The sequence below is a fragment of the Lepidochelys kempii genome, chromosome 1, assembly GCF_965140265.1.
Source record: "Lepidochelys kempii isolate rLepKem1 chromosome 1, rLepKem1.hap2, whole genome shotgun sequence".
Taxonomy (NCBI): domain Eukaryota; kingdom Metazoa; phylum Chordata; order Testudines; family Cheloniidae; genus Lepidochelys; species Lepidochelys kempii.
Window position 1 is genome coordinate 245,210,243 of NC_133256.1, and position 22,260 is coordinate 245,232,502.

At 43.5% G+C, this 22,260-nt stretch overlaps 1 protein-coding gene across 2 annotated transcripts in view; it reads right to left on the reverse strand.

The window, feature by feature from the left end:
* The window catches only part of FAM180A (family with sequence similarity 180 member A), a 33,250-nt gene extending 11,285 nt beyond the window's left edge, over positions 1–21,965 (reverse strand). For both annotated transcript variants that reach the window (XR_012157063.1, XM_073329981.1), the window contains exon 1: positions 21,745–21,965. Coding sequence is in view for 1 of the 2 variants with exons in the window: in XM_073329981.1 (XP_073186082.1) it covers positions 21,745–21,820 (76 nt within the window). In the remaining variant the exon portion in view is untranslated. The remainder of the gene's footprint in view (positions 1–21,744) is intronic.
* Between the last annotated feature and the right edge of the window lie 295 nt (positions 21,966–22,260).

The window sequence follows — 22,260 nt, forward strand, 5'->3', positions numbered from 1 at the left end:
ACAGTGTTTTTTGCTGTTACAGGGGGAGGATGTCTGCAACATCATTCACCAACTTGAACAGAACTGGCCCAAAGTTGGGACAGCTTTCCATGCCTCCCTGTTCTCCCCCTCTAACTCAGAGGAGCGGTAACAGTTCTGCCTAAATCCTGTTGGAATGCTCCAAGGAGATAAAATTCCAGGTAGCACTTTAGCATTCGAGTTTGGTTAGATAAAGCAGCTTTCCTACTGCCATTGTCCTAAAGCTGCAACTCTCTACATGTTTCTCAAGGAGGTTTCCTTAGTGCTAACAGCTGAAGATAAATCAGGACTACTTCTAAAGTCACTCCAGACTCCTGGTGACGAACAGGAGGCGGCTCATGCAAAATATATATTTGCTTACCTTAAGACACCCCACATTCCATGCACACACCTGAGCTAGAGTATTATCTCTGATTGTCCATCCATGTCCCCATGTGGTCCCAATGGCAACAACTGACTACCCTAGTTTCCCTCCTCTAGTCCCCACTAGGAAAGTTGTACTTCGGCTCTACCTCTGGGCCTCCTTGTACCTGTAGCAATGGATTGCCAGAGCCTCACAAACGGATGTGGCCAGCAGTGGCCAAGAGTACACAGAGTTGGGCTGAGCTGGTCAGGGTTTGGGTGGAAGCTGGATGGAGTCCCCCAGGAGTTAATTTGTAGTCCTTCAAAACCTAGGGCCAGCACTGGTAGTGGGAAAGTGCATGCCTGGTTACAGGTGCCTGATGAGCTCTTCCATGTTTTATTGTTTGCTTGAAGTTGTGGCTTTTTGCTGTTTCTGGCTGTCACCATGTACAGGGCCATAAATAGAAGGCCAGATCCTGGGCCTTGTTCTGTCTGCTTACTTCTCTGGTAGTGCAAGACCTGTGGAAAGTCAGCTTAACTGGGTATTTGGAAATTTCGCTGGGATCATGGAATCTCCAGGTGGCATAGAATGTAGCTGCCTCTACACCAACCCTCTACCAACCCCAGTACAGGGGGGTGCCAGGGCATAGCCTTAACAGTGCTGCTGCAGCTCTGGGTCACCGACAGCTAGAATGGCTTCTTGGGAGCTGTTGCTCCTGGGTGCATATTCTGGCAGCCCTGAGGGCTGTTGTAACTTGCAATGAGGACTGTCAGTCCTAGGATCTGGGGAAAAGGGGCACAAAGGTAGCTTAAAGCCACCATTGCCTCCTACCCTTGGGTTCTGTGCTGATTACAGCTCAGCCAATCCCGAGTTCTGAGCTCAGAAAGGTTATTTTATTTCCTGGAACAGAGTTACATTGCAAATCAGCATTTTTTTAATTTCAGGTAATCCCAAGCACTTGACAAAGCAAATGAATTGGATACTGGCAGTGCAGTGACTATGCAGGCAAATGCAATAGCCATCATGAACCCAGTAAGAGCTCACAAAGAGCCTGGGAGAGTAAAACCTATTTGCTTGAGACGATTGCAGGGAAGTTCACTGAGATATTCTCTAGCTTCTTCAGAAGGGCCATTGGGAAGTCACCGGAAAAGTTCACAAGAGAATTTGCTTTAGTAGCTCCTCTGAGGTATCTCTAGTAGGTTCATCTCACAATTCCCACCCCACTAGTACACTATACTATTGACATTAGAGATGAGCAGAAATTTTGCTGTGAGACTCAAATCCAGGACATGCTGCTTAAAGTTTTTATCTCACTGTCACCTTTGAATATGCCTGCCTTTGGGAATTTTGAGTCAGACCCATAATAGTTGATGTTTGAAAGTATTTTTGTTGTTGTTAGAGGAATAGTCATTGTAGTCCTTTTGTTGAGTTACTCCATTAATAGAATAACACCTGATCAGTCAGACCTGGATCCAGAGTTATTGCCACTTCAAGTTAACTGTGAAATATCTGCACCTCACAGCCCTGCAATTGCTCAATCAAGAGTCACTAGATGTTTTGCATCCCTGGGCAACTACCTAGTGTACATCTGTGGCTGAGCTTGCCCTGCACCTGGTCGCAGAAGGGCTGCCTCTTGCTGAGTAGAATGGTGTTGAGGGATGTTCAGCGGGCAGTGAAGGAAGTAATGAAATCCACCAAGCTTATGATGACTGGATCTGTATTAATAAGAGATGAGCAGACTTGTTTGCAATATTCCCATCCTTCCTTACTTCTTGACCAGCACTTCCATTGACCCCAGAAGGATGCATGTTCTACAGTCCCACAGGGTGTTTGGAAAGTGAATGCAGAACACATGCAATTGGCTGTCAGGCCAGGACCTGAACTTTGCCTGACCAGCATTACAATGGAGTGTGGTCAGGCATAGCTTCTTTTTAGTTCTTGCCATTTTGCCTTCTCAATCCAAAATCCCAAGTTAAAAATTATTTAATACTAACCCATCATGAAGAGAAATGGGGAGAGAAATTGCTAGAGAAGGGATACAAATAAGGGAAAGAAAGAAAAGATCATTTAGAATGAACCAGAAAGACAAGAAAATGCAGCATATTACTAAAGACCAGTTTTTGTAGCCCTTACATGGAATTGCACTAACTCACACAAGTAACTCCATTAAAGACAAGTGCTACACAAAGACCTGTAGAAACTGGCCTTCATGCAGTAAAGCCCCCATTTTGGGGGTATGAAGTCTTCATCCCCTATGAAGGAAAACAATAATTGCAAAAACAAAAACAGAAAAATCTAAATCAGTAATTAAAGAAACCAGAAGCAAATAGAATCTGTTGATCTAGCTTTTTATATAAATGCCCACCATCTTAGACTCAGCTCCCAAGAGTTAAAAACACAATTATCTTTTTTTCTGTTCTGTTGGCTAGAGGCAGGCCTAGAAGTTGGTTATTCTTTTTATTAATTAATATTATTTTCAATAAGATCCAAAAATGAAGCTGCCATATTGAAAGTCTGATTTTGTAGGTTAGGACACAGGAAATGCAACTGCCATGGGAATGCATGAGAAAAGCAGGCAACTTTCTATGCTGTTTTAAGAGAAATTCTATTTTAAAAGCTGTTTAAAATGAACTATATAATTCTTTAGTTATCTAAGTAATTACTATTGTTTCAGGTTTCAGAGTAGCAGCCGTGTTAGTCTGTATCCGCAAAAAGAAAAGGAGGACTTGTGGCACTTTAGAGACTAACAAATTTATTTGAGCATAAGCTTTCGTGAGCTACAGCTCACCTCATCGGATGCATACAGTGGAAAATACAATGGGGAGATTTTTATATACACAGAGAACGTGAAACAATGGGTGTTACCATTGTGACAGGGTCGGGCTAGATGTCTATAGGAGAGTAATAGAAGGCAGATATATTAGCCCCAGGCTAAGTAGGTCCCTTTTCCCTGGGAAAGGGAACAGGGAAGGTTCCAGAACAATCAGGAACCTTCTGGAGACAATTAAGACAGGCTGATTAGAACACCTGCAGCCAATCAAGAAACTGCTAAAATCAATTAAGGCAGGCTAATCAGGGCACCTGGGTTTTAAAAAGGAGCTCACTTCAGTTTGTGGTGTGCATGTGAGGAGCTGAGAGCAAGAGGCACTAGGAGCTGAGAGTGAGAATGTGGACCGTTGGAGGACTGAGGAGTACAAGCATTATCAGGCACCAGGAGGAAGGTCCTGTGGTGAGGATAAAGAAGGTGTTGGGAGGAGGCCATGGGGAAGTAGCCCAGGGAGTTGTAGCTGTCGCACAGCTGTTCCAGGAGGCACTCTAGACAGCTGCATTCCACAGGGCCCTGGGCTGGAGCCCGGAGTAGAGGGCGGGCCCAGCTTCCCCCCAAACCTCCCAACTCCTGGTCAGACACAGGAGGAGTCGACCTGGACTGTGGGTTCAGAAAAACGGCCAAGCTGAGGGCTGCCGTGATGCTCCAAGGTGAGCAAATTCGCCAATAAGCGCAAGACCCACCAAAGTAGAGCAGGAACTTTGTCACACCACACATACTGTAATGAGAGTGATCAGGTAAGGTGAGCTATTATCAGCAGGAGAACTGGGGGAGGGGGTGGAACCTTTTGTAGTGCCCCCTACTGTTCCTCACACGTTCTTGTCAACTGCTGGAAATGGCCCACCTTGATTATACTACAAAAGGTCCTCCCCTCCGGCTCTCCTGCTGGTAATAGCTCACCTTTCCTGATCACTCTTTTTACAGTGTGTATGGTAACACCCATTGATCTCTGTCTATATAAAATCTCCTCACTGTATTTTCCACTGCATGCTTCCGATGAAGTAAGCTTGAGCTCACGAAAGCTTATGTTCAAATAAATTTGTTAGTCTCTAAGGTGCCACAAGTACTCCTTTTCTTTTTACTATTGTTTCAGATTACCTTTAATCTGTGTACCATGCACCAAAGAAGAGCCCATTTGCTAAAAGCGGTCTTCTAGCCCAGGTGTTCCTTCCCATTCTATCATCTCAGGCCTCATAGGTCACTAAGTATGTTCTGCAATGGAACCCCTGAGATGTGTTATTGCCTGCAAAGAAAATGATCAGAAGTTGTGCAGTGTAGAGCAACCTCAGTGTAGAACTGGTTGGAGAGGCAAACCCTTTCCTGTGTGCTAGTGATAACATGGTAGGGTCTATCACTTGGGGAGATTTAAAGGCCTTTCCAATCTGTAGTTTAAATAGAGAGGTATTTCTGGAGATTTTGTGTGTGTGTATATCTATCTATCTAGATAGATACACACACACACACACACACACACAGAGTATTCACCTGTATCTGTTCCAGGTGAAATGTTTTGAGCAGGAAAGAACACACTGTTCTGAGGCAACTACAATGCACCTGGAGAAATGTTCATTCACCTGGAAACTATGACAGTCACTCCTTTTCACCTGAGAGAGTCCCAGACACCTCCCACCATGGAAGAGTATCTTGTGTCATTCATTCCTCCCCTACTTATAAAGAGAGGGGTACCCTACAGAAATCTTTTGTGTCACACATGAGACAGGCCTGTCAAAAGGTGGCTTGTACAGTAGTGAAGTCATGTTGCCTTAGTAAAATGAAGAGAAGGAAGTCAGTAGAAAGAAACTAAAAGTGAAGGAAAGGAGTGCAGGTTTGCATGCAGAATATATTATTATAGTATTCCTAAGAAGTTGGGGCCATACTGCGCTAGGCACTTTGCAAATACATAGTAAGAGATAATCTCTGTTTAAATAGGGGAAAAAGGAAATATTATCCCCATTTCACAGATAGGGAACTGTGACCCAGAGACATCTAGTCACACAATAAATCTCTAACAGAAAATTGTGAGTGCAATTCCCATGCTATATCCCAGTCCTATGCCTTAACTTCAAGACCATCTTTCATCTCCATCCTTATTGGGTGATCCTGGCCATTAGCAGGCATAAAGCCATCCAAAAAAAGAACTTGAAATCTCTCTGCACTGATGAATACATACAGGACTGTACAGTGATGTAATCTATTTTCATTTCTTGCAGCAAGGAGCAGAGAGGGAGGAAGGGAGATAGTGCAGATGGATATTGGTGCTCCTGAGGATGTTGCATGCAGGACTTAGTAGGAAGCTCAGCACAAACAAAACAAGGAGGAGGAACCTTCAAATGAACAAGGGAACGGGAACAATGGAAACCAAGAAAACCATACCAACAAAGCCACTGACCCCTAGCAGCTCTGAAAAGCAACTTCATTCTGTCCCTTTGCTCCCTGGAAAGGGCAGGTCCCTAGAAAAAGTTTTTCAAACCTACACCCTTTTACCTTAGCAGTTGCAAGCAGCAGACCTCTGGGCCAGAGAGCAGTGAGTTCAAGCCCCATACCAACGACATTTGGGTTCATATGTACTGCAGCACTGGAGGGCTGTGGTGGACTGTTCAGAGGTGACACATAAGATAGTGTAAGTTAGACCCTCTGTCAAGGTTCCTCCCTCACTCTGAACTCTAGGGTACAGATGTGGGGACCTGCATGAAAAACCTCCTAAGCTTATCTTTACCAGCTTAGGTCAAAACTTCCCCAAGGTACAAAATATTCCACCCTTTGTCCTTGGATTGGCCGCTACCACCACCAAACTAATACTGGTTACTGGGGAAGAGCTGTTTGGACGCGTCTTTCCCCCCAAAATACTTCCCAAAACCTTGCACCCCACTTCCTGGACAAGGTTTGGTAAAAAGCCTCACCAATTTGCCTAGGTGACTACAGACCCAGACCCTTGGATCTGAGAACAATGAAAAAGCATTCAGTTTTCTTACAAGAAGACTTTTAATAAAATAGAAGTAAATAGAAATAAAGAAATCCCCCCTGTAAAATCAGGATGGTAGATACCTTACAGGGTAATTAGATTCAAAAACATAGAGAACCCCTCTGGGCAAAACCTTAAGTTACAAAAAAGATACACAGACAGAAATAGTTGTTCTATTCAGCACAGTTCTTTTCTCAGCCATTTAAAGAAATCATAATCTAACACGTACCTAGCTAGATTACTTACTAAAAGTTCTAAGACTCCATTCCTGGTCTATCCCCGACAAAGACAGAATATAGACAGACACACAGACCCCTTGTTTCTCTCCCTCCTCCCAGCTTTTGAAAGTATCTTGTCTCCTCATTGGTCATTTTGGTCAGGTGCCAGCGAGGTTACCTTTAGCTTCTTAACCCTTTACAGGTGAGAGGAGCTTTCCCCTGGCCAGGAGGGATTTCAAAGGGGTTTACCCTTCCCTTTATATTTATGACACGCCCCCCAAATCTCAGCTAGGGTGAAACACTGGCTGGGATTTCTTCCTGGAGCTCTAGGAAAAACAGTTAATAAGACACATGCATCTCTAAATATACTACCAAGTACATAAAGACTAACAATATTTTCTACATCTCAAGGACGATTTTAACCAGTTGATTCTGGGAAACTTTCATGGGAGAGTGCATCAGCCACTTTGTTTGAAGCTCCTGAGATGTGTTGGATGTCGAAATCAAAATCTTGGAGAGCTAAACTCCACCGAAGAAGTTTTTTGTTAGTTTCTTTGACAGTGTGAAGCCACTTCAGTGCAGCATGGTCGGTTTGCAGGTGGAAACGCCATCCCCAAACATATGGGCGTAGCTTTTCCAGAGCGTAGACAATGGCGTAACATTCTTTTTCAGTGATTGACCAGTTGCTTTCCCTCTCAGACAGTTTTTTGCTGAGAAACACTACAGGGTGGAATTCTTGATCAGGTCCTTTCTGAGTTAAAACTGCTCCCACAACACGCTCGGACGCATCTGTGGTTACTAGAAACGGTTTGTCAAAGTCTGGGGCCCTTAGTACAGGGTCAGACATGAGTGTCGCTTTAAGCTTGTTAAAGGCCTTCTGACACTTTTCGGTCCACTGAACAGCATTTGGCTGTTTCTTTTTGGTTAGGTGCCAGCGAGGTTACCTTTAGCTTCTTAACCCTTTACAGGTGAGAGGAGCTTTCCCCTGGCCAGGAGGGACTTCCCTTTATATTTATGATACCCTCCCTTACACCCAGTTATATACAGTCATTCACGCAGATTTCCTCACTCCGCTGGTGGGTAAGGGAGATAGTAGCTGTGCAACACTCTTTGATTCACTGACACAGTTGGTGCACTGGTAGAGTTGCTCTGGATGAAGGACTTCCAGTGCAGGTATGGTAAAACTCATGCTGTGATGCAATATATTATGGTCATTCCAAGAGACCTAATGGGGCTGAAGGGGAGTGCCCAGCCTGGAAAAGTTACAGCCTGGAATCTGCATGGTTCCATGCCCTTTGATGTCACCCCTACCACGCAGACTCCCTTGTGCATTGTGCCACCGAAAGCTATTACTGCTCCTTCTGCTCCCCGTATTGCTGGGGAAAGTGTTGCCATTAAAAGTTATTTGAATTTTCAGTGAATTTACTTCTGCTGCGTTTCTCCCTTTTTGTTATTTCCCTTGAATATTCCAGTGAACATGCTCTGTTAGTGTGTGTGCACACACATGCACACACCCCAGCTCATTTCAGTTGTGAATGCTCAAAAATTAATCAAAAGTCTATTCTGAATTGCACAGCTAGGCAGACAACAGTATGGATTTTGAGTCACAAACTGCAATCTTGCACTCAAATATTCCATTTTAAATTTGCACGATTGTTAGTTAGTTCCATCAGACACCCAATTACGGGACAGAAACAATACCACTGGAATTAGGTAACTAACACAACATCGATTTCAAAAGTTTCCAGTGAAATAAAACACAATGTTTTTGAACAACAAGGATGATTTACCATTGGAACAAACTACCAAGCGAAGTAGCCAATTCTCTATCTCTTGATGGCTTCAGATCAAGACTGGATGCCTTTCAGGAAGATATGCTTTAGCCAAACAGAAGTATTGGGCTCAGTACAAGGGAAGCTGGGTGAAATTCTATGGCTGTGATATACAGGAGGTCAGACTAGAAGATCTAATAGTCCCTTCTGGCCATTAAATCTATGAATTTACCAATAGACAATCTGCAGACCAAGAGCCAGATGCTATTACTCAGACTGAGTAGTACCTTAATCTATGAGATGTCTCACTGAGATCACCAAGCTATTATTTAATGTAAGAAAGAATAGCAGAACCTGGCTCCAGAAATTATTTGCCAAAGAAAGTAGTGAATAATTTCATGTCATGAATAAATTAAGAATTTTAACAATGTACCCACATGCTATTTGTGAACAGAAATAGAGGCAAAATTCATTTCATAAATAGTTTATTATGAAGTACTTACCCATTACTAGATCCACAGGTGGGGGAAGCTGATCTCCAGTAATATCAGGTATCAATACACAAAGTTCAAAGCTGGCAAGAGATTTCCTTTACATTGCTGATTTTTTTCTCTGATTAGGAAGGACCAGAGTTGTTCCCCCTTCCCTCTCACCGCTCTCTACAAATTCAAATAAATTTGTAGAATGAGAAAACATTAATCCCTCTTTTCTTTCTCCTGCTTTAGGATTTTATTTGTGTTTCAGAAATAGGAAGAGCACAGCTGCCTTTCCAGATGTTTGCTGATCTCCACATGTCTGTGCATCTGCTGCTAGTTTTCTTAATGACATAAAGATGTGCTAGATGGGGAAAGTATAGAAACCAGCCTTGTCCAGTGAGCAAGTTGCAGGGGACTATAGTATCCTTTAACTGAGGAAATCAATTGTCCCTGGAAACAGAGTCTTTCCAAAGCATCATGTATTTCCCAAGAGTGGGAGCAGAAGACTGATGTAAATGTGTTTTATGAACTGGAATTTTACAGCTATTTTGCTGCTCAGAAAAATCTGAAGAGTAAGAACCACCTGCAAGTCCTTAACTCAGAGTGAGGGGTGTGAGGTGAGGCCCATTTGAAAGAAAAATCAGAATAAGAGAGTCCATTCTATCAAATTTTCATCATAACTTCGTTAATGTCTGGCATGAAAGTGATGTTGATGGGATAACAGATGGTGACTGCAAAGATATGTAAAATCTCAAACACATTTCAAAGTGTATGCATGTTATGGCACACCAGTGGAATTTCACCAACATTTTGAGTATTGCCAAAAAATGTAGTAAAAGCTTGAAAGTTGAATTTGAATTGTATTATTTATAATACAGAAGCCTCAGCCAAGATCAAGGACCCATGTACCAGATGCTGGGCATGCGAATAGTCAGACAGTCCCCGCCCCAAACACCTTACAACCTAAACACACATGACAGACAAAGGAGGGGAAGAAGAGATAAAATATGTAAGCAGAAGAGGAACTGAAACACAGTGAGATTAAGTCAATAGTTCCCAAAGCTTTTTTTTCTTAGGTGACACTAACAATTGCATTTATCTTTTTTGCAATCCTCCCAAAGTCCAAATTAATGGGGGTTGGCCCAAAATCATCAGCCAGCATCCTTCACCTCCTCTGCCTGCTCCTCATCGCACTGAGGGGGCACTGACCCCACCCTCAACAGTGTCCTCCCATTGCAACCTTAGTACCCTGCCCAGTACAGAGGGGAGGTTGAAGAGTGAACCTGCCCCCACTCACTTGCAGCAGTGGTTCCTGTCCCAAAGGGCTGGGCCCAGCTCCCTGCTCGGGTCAGCTGGGCTAGATTTGAATGAGTGATGTTGAAACCTGGCACATGGCACTGCAGTGCTAAGTGGTGGCTGGGCCCAACCTGAGCAGTGCTGCGAACCTGTGTGCCTGGTCGCAATGTCTGGAGCTGGGAGTCAGCCCCACAGGACAGAATCTGACATTGCGGGCTGAGTGCTGGGCAGGCTGGCTTTCCAATCCCCCTGACCCCAGGTCCTCCCCTTTGCACTGGGCCTGTGATCCATCTAGAACCCTTCCCATGATACTCTGCTTTGGAAACACTGGACCAAGTGACATGCTTAAGGTCACATAAAAAGTCTGTGGGAGAGCCAGGAACTGAATCCCTCTCTTCTGCGTCTCAGTGGAGTGCCTTAGCCACAAGGCTGTCCTTTCTCCACAATAAATTTCACACTGCTCTGAAGTTGGAATATTCAGATATGTCTGGTTTCATAGCCCAATGAGTGAAAGCTGAAGTATGAAGTAAGACTGGGGTTGCTATTAGGATTTTGAGTGCAGAAAGCCAAGCCAGCTCAAACAAGGTGCATTGCAATCTGCTAAAGCCAGCTAGACATTCTGGGATAGATCCTCAGATGAACTAAACTGGCATTGCCCCGCTAAAGTCAGCATTGGTCAAGTTTACGTGAAGACACTGCACTACAAATCTCATCGTGTTTTGCCATATGTGGAGTAAAGCAAGCTCACCCAAAGAGCCCTGGCATCCAAGGGCCATCTCTGGAGCACAGAGAGGAGGAGCTGAGGTTTATGTTCGCTAAGTGTTGTGTTTCTCTCAATTATCCATCTATGGGGCCAATCCTGAAAGCTGCTGAGCACCTACTGCTCCCATGAAACAAATGAAAATTGTAGGGTCTCAACACTTCACTCTGCGGGTGCCATCTCACATTCTCTCAGCCGGAGTGGATTTTGCTGCATTTGTCAATGTGTGTTCAATTCCGTGATAGGCATTCCCCTTCTCCAAGTCACTCCTCCCTTGGAGTTTGTTGCACTGAACTTGTAAAATGGATTTTGGCTTCCAGAAAAATGATCCAAGTAAATATTTTAGGACAAAATGATGTCCTAAAATTAGGAAGACCAAATTCAGGAGACTGCTCTTCCCCGTGAAGCAGACTCTGGGGAGTTACGGATTGAATGCAGCCCTGATATCCATCCACCCACCCTCTAAGGGTTATTAGAGCTAGGGAAGTTGTACAATGGCTGAAAAAAGCCTTGAATAAGATAGCCTGGATTTAAAAGAACGTAATCCCTTCCTCTTTAGGGGAAAAAAAAACTTTGATTAATGTTATTTATCCTTTCATTAATGATAACTGCCTAGAGCCTTCCAGCTCAAATGTGCTTCCTTAGAGGATTGTTTTTCCATCATCTCATATGCTCACTGAATTGTTTACATAGGGCTGCCCGTGAACACTGGATTATTACTTAGACTGTAAACCCTTTGGAGCAGGCAGTGTCATTATGTTCTGGTTTGTACAGCACCTAGCACAAGGGGGGTCTGGTCCATGACTGGGGCTTCCAGGCACTGCCACAGTGCAAATAAAGAAATAAAATAACAGTGGACATTGATTTGTTATTGTTGAGTTGCTCATGAGCACCAGACTATGCACACTGGTTTAATACTACGTGTCTATATAAGAAGACTGAGCAGTGCATACCAGTTTGTCAGTGAGAGGTTGCTCAGATGGTGATTTGTAGTTTTCTGGATTATTTTTATCATTTGTATTTAGAAAATGATCCCTGAAGTATTTATTAACATCACCACCATGCGCGCACATACCCACACACAAAATGCACTGCATTTTGCAAATAGATTAAAAAAATGCAAACAGCTCTTTCCAACCAATATGAGGTTAGAAGAGCTAACACAACTCTTTTCTAATTCACCGGTAGGGCTGCAAAGGTTCAGTCAGCTGCACTGATTTGCAACAACTTCAGTGGAGAGGCACTTGCTTGTGTGACAGACTCCGTTTTGGCCAACACGCTAATGATCTCTTAGCAACACCCACTTACAGTCTTGCCTTCCTGCATGGAAGATGCAACACCCTATGGCCTAACAAAGACAAGCAGCCTAGTCAACATGCCCGACTAACAACTGACACATTTTCCTATCTAGACCCGTAGTGCCACATGCCATGATCCTCTCAATTGCCAGCTACTCCCTCCAACTGCATTACGTGGGCTACTGAAGACAGCCTCATTCCACACACATCATACTTTGCTCAGAGTTCTGCAAAACCCAGCCTGGCCCTGTGCAGCTGAGATGGTTCTGAGCTAAGACGGGGCAATGCGTGAGTGAGAGTGAACAAAGATAGATGAGAGAGAGTGAGGGGCAGTTTTTGTGTTAGATCATGCAGAAGTGAGCTTCAAAACACTTCCAGGAAGTAGGTCTCTGTTGTTCACTGATCTTAGTGGGTTTGATGGAGGACAACTGACAGCTCTGGAGTTCACTCATTAAAACCAGGAGCACAGCCACTGAGGCTCCCTTTGACAGGATGCAGCATGCCCTCTGTTCCACATTGGGCTAGCTCTGCTGATTTGTATAGAAGCAGGGCCATGACATTATTACCCATTTCCTGTCCCCTCTGGAGAGTTAACACTAGATTTCCATAGTCCTTTTGCTACCTGAGCACAAGCACCATTTGTACCCAACCGCTCTACTGGGGCACATGGGAGAAGAAAAACCTTGTGCCCTTTTCTCTCTCCTTTCATTTCTGTGCAGACACAACTGAGCCTTAAACTTTCCAGTCCAAGGAGAGACTATACTAACTCAGTCCCCTGTAACTCGTGGTTCTGTTTGTTTAAAAACTTGGTAGAGAGAAAAGAAAACCCTTTGTGTTTTAATAATTACTGGCTACCAGAACTTTCTGCCAACTTCGCATGCAGGTCTAGCAAAGCAGGAGTTCCTGCAATTATGAGAAATGTACAGTTCCAGTTATGGCATAATGTTCTAAACATTGATATTGCAATTTTAAAAAGTAGTGAAGGAGTACTTGTGGCACCTTAGAGACTAATAAATTTATTTGAGCATAAGCTTTCGATGCATCCGATGAAATGAGCTGTAGCTCACGAAAGCTTACGCTCAAATAAATTTGTTAGTCTTTAAGGTGCCACAAGTCCTCCTTTTCTTTTTGTGGATACTGACTAACATGGCTGCTACTCTGAAAAAGGTAGTGAGTAACTGGAAATGGTGTTTGTCCAGTGCCAAACCATGGACAATAGCAATAAATAGCACAGTTACATGTATTAACATTAATTTTCTATTTTAGCTGGGTGATAAAGACACAAACACTACCCACAGGAATACAATCTACATTTAATACAATATCCACAAGAATACAAGCTGCATTTAATGAAGAAAACTTCAAGGAAACAACTATTTTTCTTCTCTCCCGGGATAAGAATAAACAATGTTGTGCAACATCTACCAGCATGGCCAACACAAGGGAATGAACAGGGGACTTCCAGACCTAAGAACAGATGTCACTACATCTTAAGCTAAAGAAGCAGGCTCCCGTGGGAAGGAACAGGGTGCATCTGTAACAGACCAACATCCTCTGTAGATTAGGCTCAAAGGGGAATACCTAACATACTGACCAGTGGGTTACAATTGCCATAACTATAAAGTTGTGTATGCTTTAATCTTTCCCACCCTCCATACTTATCACATTCTTTGTTTCTCCTTCCATCTTCTATTTTTTCCTCCCCTTTTATTTTCATGCATTATCCACTGTCCTCTCACCTGCTCTGTTTTCTTTTTGCCTCTAGCCCCTCCTCTAGTCTTTCTGTGTATCTATTTTCTGCCTTTTCCCCAACTCCCCTTGTCCAGCCTGTCCATTTTATAGATAGGTATGTGGTTCCCCCCCTCTGGCTCATATAAGCACTGCCAGTTTGGAAAGACAATATCCATTTTCAAAACAATGGAGAAACCAGAACACTGGCTCCATGCTATCCTAAAGCCCACAGACTGGATACTCTAACCCATGTCTCACCCATGCATGCAGATTTCCAGGTCAAAGTCAGTGCAGCTTTACAAGTTCATAGCTATGCAAATACTTTGTGTCACCATGTAATCCCAGCAGTCTACTCCCCAAGTATAACGAGGGTGTGGGCAATATATGTTCCACCACAGTGCAGCTTTGGGTACCTGGCCTGGAAATGCATCTTCCTGCCACTTGAACTCCCCAGGGAATCCAACCTGAGTCTCGAGCCTAGCAAACATGCCCTGTGCCTTCAGGAACTTTATTTTTCCTCACCCAGCTTTTTTGGGAGGCGGGGAAGGGAGAGACAGTCCACCTGACTCCTCCAAGCAAAGATGCTTGTGCAATGTTGAGTCACTGTGGCTGGTGACCTAATTCACTGTGGCTGGTGAGGAATTCCAAAACAATGAAAGGAAGGAGTGCTGGTCTCGAGGGAGTTGGTAAGCTGCCAATTGGGCTGAGAAATGCCCCAGCATATGCTTTAATGAAAGAAGGAACCTTCTGTGGGAACGAAAGTGAGCAATGGTTTTTATTTTAGTCTACTCTTTTCTTTTTCACAGATTCATCTTCCGGGTCCCAATTCCAATACTCAATTCCCACCATCACTGCCACACTGATGATGAGACAATAGCAACCGGGCTATCATTACAGCACTAACTCTCATTGGAACCTCCGAGGGGATAAAAGCTGCTCCTTCTTAAAGGTTAAGCCACTTAATGGGTTAGTAAGCCCATGTTATGTAACAGACTGAGGCTGGTTCAAGGGACCATGTCTCAGATCCAGCAGTTACACAGCAGGCAGAAAGGCAGAATACCCATGGGGAGGATCTCTCCAAGGAAAAGCTGTTATAGCAATATATAAGTACAAAGTATGATTAGTTATTATTACGTCCAAGTGGTGGGGAGGAGAACTGGATGGAGAAAGGTGGGTGGAAAGTATGCCTAATGCTCCTGCCTTTCTTTATGACGGGAGGAGGAAATCTGTATGGAAGTTTATCATTTTGGACTTTGGCCTGTGCCAAAGCATGTCTTCAGGTAAGACTGGTCTGTATACTCAATGCTGATTGGGAAAACATTCCTTCCTTCATTCTGTGATACCATGGAACAACTCCTCCTTTCCCTGCTACCTTCTGATACCCATATACCCCACACATGTGGCATTCAAAAGTGCTAAAGCCACTGCTGATGAAGACACCTTTAGCAAATTCCCAGCAATTCCTCATGCATGTGCTGGAGGTCTTTGATCATTCTCGCTTATTATGAGACATGGAGTAACAGATAATGGGTTAAATCTTGACTTCATTGAAATCAATGGCAAAAGTCCCATTCACTTCAGTGAGGCTGGGATTGCACTCAGTAAATGGAACTTTAAACAAGAAATTAGACTGATCCACACATTTCAGACCCAGACCAAAACATTCCTAAAGTTTGTGTGTGTAGCTCCAGGGTTTTAGTGCAGGCCTGTCTCTAGCAGCGGTGTCCCATATATGTGTGCAAGGCTGATGGAAATGATCTGATTCATCTGCAACAGGCTTGCATTGAATGCTCGACCAGCCTTTTTTTTTTTTTTTAAAGCAGCCTTTACCACCTGTCTGGAACAAAGGCTTCTCTCACTTAAATCTGGCTGCCCACAGCCCCGCTGTTTCGGGAGCCAGCAACATGCTGGGGTGGGGGTTGGTACAGAGCTGCAATGCCGGTTCTACACCACTAGGAGATTTTCTGTGAAAGTAAAACTCTCCGAGGATTAAGTCCACTAGCTTTCCGATACTTTCTGCTGCTGGGGTGGTACAAAGTGGCCTGAATGGGGATCAGGATCTGGCCTGTTTTTAACCTTGTCTGGGCTTGCTCTACCTCTACCTCAGGATCTCTTTAGTCCCTTGCCTGCTCCCTCTGCAATAGTTTCTTTACAAACTCACATTCTCACCCCTGCTGGTGCAAGAGGCTTCTCCTCTGAACCATCTGCCATGTGGGACAGCCTCCCTGAAGATCTTCACCTCATCAACTCTCACTCTGTTTTCAGAGTCCACCTGAAAATACATTCCCCACCCCATTTTTCTTTTCTTTTCTTCTCTTTTCTTTTCTGTACTCACTCTATCTCCTTTTGGTCATTCTTTATTTTAAATTTATTTATTCTTTATTTAAATCTTCAAGTCTATTATTTAAGTCTAGTAAGTGTTTGTAGAGACACTGTTTGTATGCCATCAAATTTTAAAAACTTGCTCTTATATAGCACTTTTCATCAGTACATTTCAAAGCACTTTTCAAAGGAGAAGAAGAATCATTATTCTCATTTTACAGATGGGAAAACTGAGCCACAGAGAGGTCAGGTGACTTGCCCCAGGTCACCCAGTGGTAGAGCTAGGAATAGAATCCAGGTCTCCTGAGTCACAGTCCAATGTTCTAGCCACTAGCCCACACTGCTTTCTTTAAACACGGTCATGGTGTTTTGAATTGCATTGTCACTACTAATAAACTAACCTGAAATGAGGAGACTCCAGATACTTGTAACAAGCATAGACCTCCGAGAATTGGTATAAACCCATGAAATTCAGGATAGGTGGGAGCCACTGATATAACTGGCCAGACGTTCTGCTGGAATAACTCCACAGAGTTCAGTGGAGTTACACTAGTGAAAAATTTAGCCCAATAATGTCAAACAAGCAAAATAATATGGGATCCAGGCACTCTTCAAGGCAATCATGGAAAAGCTAGATAAAAGGAAAGTCTTTTCTTTACTGTGTAAGAAGGAGAAAACTTTACACATGAGCATATAGAATTGGCCAAGTTTCATAATATTTCAAATCCTTCATAGTTTTGTATACATTTTTTATGAATCAGATAACTACTCTATGGAAATCAGAGCAAGTGAAAAGGACACTGCATTTAAAAAGCTCTTGTTCCAAGGCCAACTGGTGTGATTTGTTTTGATTCTTGGGCCAGACCTTTTACGATCATCATCATCATGTTCTATACAAGCCAAAGCCATGACCCAGTACACGTGGGGCTGCTGGGTGTGTATGTCCATTTGTGTGGTAATTACATGTTGTATTCAAGCCAGATTCTCTTTGCTTGCACCATCCAAGTCAGAAGTGATGAGTATTACAGTCAGCAGTGGAATCCTAGAGGCTGCTGCAAAAAGGAGGTGGGCAAAGTTTCATTTGCAATATGGGGCAGGGTGGGAAAGAGGAGAGTAATATAAAAAGTTTTGGTGATTCACCTTGTACCCTTGCCAGGATAGAATACATAGACATGTGGCAGGACCACCATGGACCTGGCATGGGCCTCCGGTCATGGATCAGATGAAGAATTAAACCCTACCTCCAGCGTGAAATGGCTGGCTGGGCATAGACACACTTTCCCCTCCCACTTGGCTCCAGAAAGTGACCAGTTATCTGCAGCTGTGGCAACACTATAGGCGGCAGAATGTAACTCAAAATGGGAGTGACTTGAACAATGGCCATTCACTCAGGTTCAATACCTATATTGCCAGAACACTAGATGAAACACTAAGAATTAGGACTGTTCTGGGGAAATCAAGATAGACGGGGATCCTTTCTCCCCAGGGGCAAACACAAGAAATGTATCCAGGGAATAAATACATCCATAGCTTTATGGAATTGTAGATGATCCACTTTTGCAGAGAGTGGGAGGAGAGATTTATAGCAATGTGTATGGACCAAGTGAGAAAACCTTGACTTTCTTCCAACCTTACACTTTCCATTCCTCCTTCCCCAGCCTTCAATGGTGGGTGAAATTACAGACACAATTGCTTCCTCACTGTCCAAGGAAGCTCACCCCTGAGGAATCATATTGAATCTTCACCAACCAGAGGACCACACTACAAACACACCTCATTGGCTGTGTGATGTTTGATTCTGATCAGGAAGCTCTGAAAGCTAATATATAAACTAACTGAATTGAAATGTGCAAACAAATCTGGCTTTACGGTTTTTACTATAAAACCAAGTAATTCCAAAAATACAGATAATGAGCTAAATTCTGCTTTCAGCTACACTGAAGTCAATGGAATTAGTCCAGATTTATACTGGTTTATAGACAGAAAAAAAAACAGAATTTGGCCCATGGTTTCCATAGTTACTGGAAGCTGCCACTTTGCACATCTATGAAGCTCTAGAGTTCTGGTTCAAGCTCATCTGTAATAATCACACCTCTTATTTGTACCTTATGACGGGGGGGAGTCACTCATTATGGATCCAAAATTACATTTGCTGCAAAAGACCTGTTATTATCTTGCTGTTTCTCAGAGTAAATTAGTGAAATCAGAAATGCCAGGCAGTGGAATTGAGGCTATAGAAAACTTCAGATGTGTAAAAGAAATATGCCTCATCTCCATTCAAGCTCCTCACTGGGCTGTTCTGAGTGTCACTTCTAGTCAATCTTTGTCCTGCATTGTAAGGTTCCCCATCTCACACTTGGATTTGGGCAGGTACATGAGGCAGAGTGGGTGTGATATTCTATATGGCGCTACAAAAATTACTGTAGAATAGGGATGAGAAAGAAGAAAGGAAAGGTTTTTGGCAAAGTCCAGACTAGAATGGTGCACACCAACCAGTGATCAAACTCACCAGGAGGGGGAAGTAGAATAAAGCTCCCAACCAAGACCCATTCAGCCCAAGACCCTTTCCTCAGGTCTGGCTTTATTTTCAAACAAGCACTACAAAACAAGAGCAAATAAATTCAAGATACTGAGTACTAACCTCCTAAGGCTTACCCAGTTTCCACCACAGCTGGGAGGGGAGAGGAGATGATATCTCCCTTTGATAGCCATTCCTGAGTACTACGGAGAGACCCACCCTAAGGCTTCCCTGAGTCTCTCCTCGCTACTTCCCTGTTGCAGGGGAAGAAAGATTTAGATTTGGGTTCCTGCAGGTCATGTGCTCACAAGAGCTTAGAGGCTGTAACAGGTTCATTTGGGTGTGCACATGCACCTAAGGTCCAGTGCTCTGTTACAGTGTGATTCAGATCCTAGGTTCCATTTATAAGATCTCTCAAAGTTCAGAGATTTAACTAAATGTCTCTCATCTTCGTCCATCACTATCTTGGAGCAGAGATGGGCCAAATCCTTGACAGTGGGATTCTGATCCAGGTCCTGTTTTACCCAAACCTCCAACGTTTATCTTTACTGCAAAGGCCAACTATAAACTATAGAGGGACTTTTTGTTTTGTGAGGTAGTGTTTGCTTTAAATAATTTGTGCTACTGGTCAGTTTGCAGATGATATGCAGCTCTAGGTTTTCATCAGATCCAGGTGCTGTTCTGCCTTTGCATACCCAGTGCCAAGCCTAGATCAGGACTTGGATGAGAGTTAGATGGCTGAGGTTTCACCCAGAAAAGACTGAGGTGATGCTTGTGGGTTAAGAGAAGGATTCTGAGTATATAGTAAGGATGTGTCCTGTCCTCATGTTTGATACAAATTTCCCCATACATTTTCAAGAGATTAATAAATTAGGGTTGCCTTTGGACTCCCAGATGCTCCTACACCCAAACAGAGATTGGTGGCCAAGGGGGGTTTTCCCTCCCCTCTCTACATCTGGTTGCAACTATTTCTCTCACATCAGGATCTTGCTACTGTAATTCATGCCTTTGTCCCTTTGAGACTAGATTGCAAAATGGGCTTCACCATGGGGCACCCTGGAAGACTACTAGAAAGCTACAGGAGATGCTGGAAGGTGCCTGCTTCTCTGTGAAGAGGTATTAACCGCAACTCGCATATTCCATCATTCTGTTCACTTCCAGATGCCATGCAGGTTATTGGCTTTGCTGAATGGTTTGGGTCCTGGCCATCTGAGATAGCTCTCACCCCAACCCCCTGCCCTCATTCATAGTCATGGCCATTGAGTTTAACAGCTGATGGTGTTCAAGCTAGCAGTGTCCAGGTTTACCGATCTAGGACTGAGGACAGGATGTTCTCATTAGAAGGCCCCTGACTGAAACTGGGTTCCCCCACTGCTTTAACAGAGCCCAAGTCTGTTGACCTTTAGGGCAAGATGTAAGGCTCAACACTCTGTTCTCAGGTTTCTGCTAAGGGAGGGGCTGCCATGTTGGTATTTCATGGGGGAGTGTGGGAGAGGGCAGGAATTCCTGGGGCAGCTATGGTAGCAAGAGCACCTGGAAACAGCTCCTGCAGCTGAGAGGGCCAGGTGCCAGTGAACAGTCAGCGGGTCCTCCCCATTGAAGCCCCTTGCCTCCAGCTGATACCCCTACACCAGCAGGTGGGAGTTGGATCTCCTACTTCTTTTCTGTAGTGCTCACCAGGAAGTGCCACCCTTATGCTTGCCCCAAAAATCTGCCAGAAAATGGAGTTGAAACTCTCAGCATTACCACTCTCTAAAAGCTACTAGGGGAACAACAGTGCCCTCTTTTTTTTCCCTCCACATTTTGTTCATGATCCTTGGACTTTAGTAATTACATGAATTCGATAAATTAAAGCAAATGAATCAATAAAAACAAAGAAGGGCATTAAATGTATCTCAGTAATTTCATGACCAATGGATGGACTTCTTTTTGTCCTCTCTACTTCAAAGACATCGGTCCTGACAAGATGCCTAACTTCCCTGCCCCGATACACCCAGAGGTAGGATTTATTTCAAAGAGCAATGCATAATTGTTATTTCCCTTTTACCCCCTTCTTATCAGCGTGACACACAGATGAGCTAATGCCTTGTACAGTGCTGTTCACTGGTATATCTGTAAGCACTTTTTACAAAGGATACCAATATCACTATCCCCGTTTTACTGATGGGGAAACTAAGGCAGAGAGCAGAAGAGACTTACTCAATGCCCTGCAGCCAGTAACAGAGCTGGGACTAGAGCCCACGTCTTCTAAGTCTCAGCCCAGTGCGCTAGCCACTAGGCAACGCTGCCTCCTAGAGAAGAGTTAAAGTGTCATCCAACTTCAGTCACTGATGCTCCTTCAAAAATCCAACTCTTGTTATAAAGCACAGACACAGTTAGAAAGGACTCAAGCCCACAGAAGGAGGAGAGGAGACTGAATAATAAATTGAACTTGTACTTCATTGGTGCCCAAGTTCCTTTGAAAAGTCTGTGGGTTTAGGTTCAGTCCCAAAAAATTCCATTAGGAGGTGTTTCCTTTCCCCATTCCAGACCATGCTACCAAAGCAGTCACAGAACCACAACCAAATTCCAGTGGCGAGAATAAAGAAAAAGAGAAAGTTTTTAAAAAATAATTAGTAAAGATACTGGATGGGGCCACACAGGGTAATTCCTGAATTGGCTGGACATACAAAGCTGTAGCTCACGAAAGCTTATGCTCAAATAAATTTGTTAGTCTCTAAGGTGCCACAAGTCCTCCTTTTCTTTTTACTTTGTAAGTCACTGAAAAAAAGTATAAATATACATAGGTAATTCCATGTAGCTTCATACTGACAGCTTTCTGTATAAGAAACATGCTAGTCCCGCAGTCTCAGAGTTCCTATTATTTAGGTGCCCTGTATCCTGCAGGTATTTTAAGTTTTGACCCATGTAGCTTCTTCTTTTTAAACCCCTAACACCTGCCCAGGAGAGAAGATAGAATCATGCCCCTTGTGGATGGCAATGCTTTTGGTCTGGATTTCATGTCCAGAAAAAGATGCCTCTAGTTTTATTTTAATAGAAGGGAGAAGAAAGTGAGAAGATTTTTTTTTTAAATTAACCTGTTGTGAATGGGAATAAAAAATTCAAGAGCTGGGAGTGACAAAAGAAAAAAAAATAACAGAACCATTCTGTAATTTCAGCTTTCTCCCATCAATGGTTATTTGTTTGTAATATTTAAATCTTACCTCTGTTCCACCTCGGGCTCACAGTGGCATGAGCATTGTAACAGAAAAGCAGCAGTAGCAAAGTCTTCCAATGCATCCTTTACTTTAAAATCTCTCTCTATATCTATATATTAGCTATTTGCTTCCTGGCTTCCTTTTCAGGAGGAGACAGCTGCCTCCCCAACCCAAAGGAAGAACCTGTCTGTTCTCCTGAGTGCAACTGAAGTCAACGTAGCAGCTCTTCCCCTAAACCAACTCTCCTAGGGATCAGTGAACTTGCTTTCATAGGCACACTTTGTTTTTATCCACATCTGGAATGACTCATGGTGCATGTGAGTTTGCTGGCAGCTGAGAGAGTAAATGTCATTACATTTTTGTATTCAAGTTCCATTTGTTAGAAGGGCCATTTTTTTAAAGTCAAATAAACAGACAGGAGCAACTTTATGAAAGAACACTATTAAATGGTTGTTCTGTAGGTTTTTTCTCTGCTATGCGCATGGGCATACGCTAAAATGTAGCTCAGCTAAAAGCCAGCTC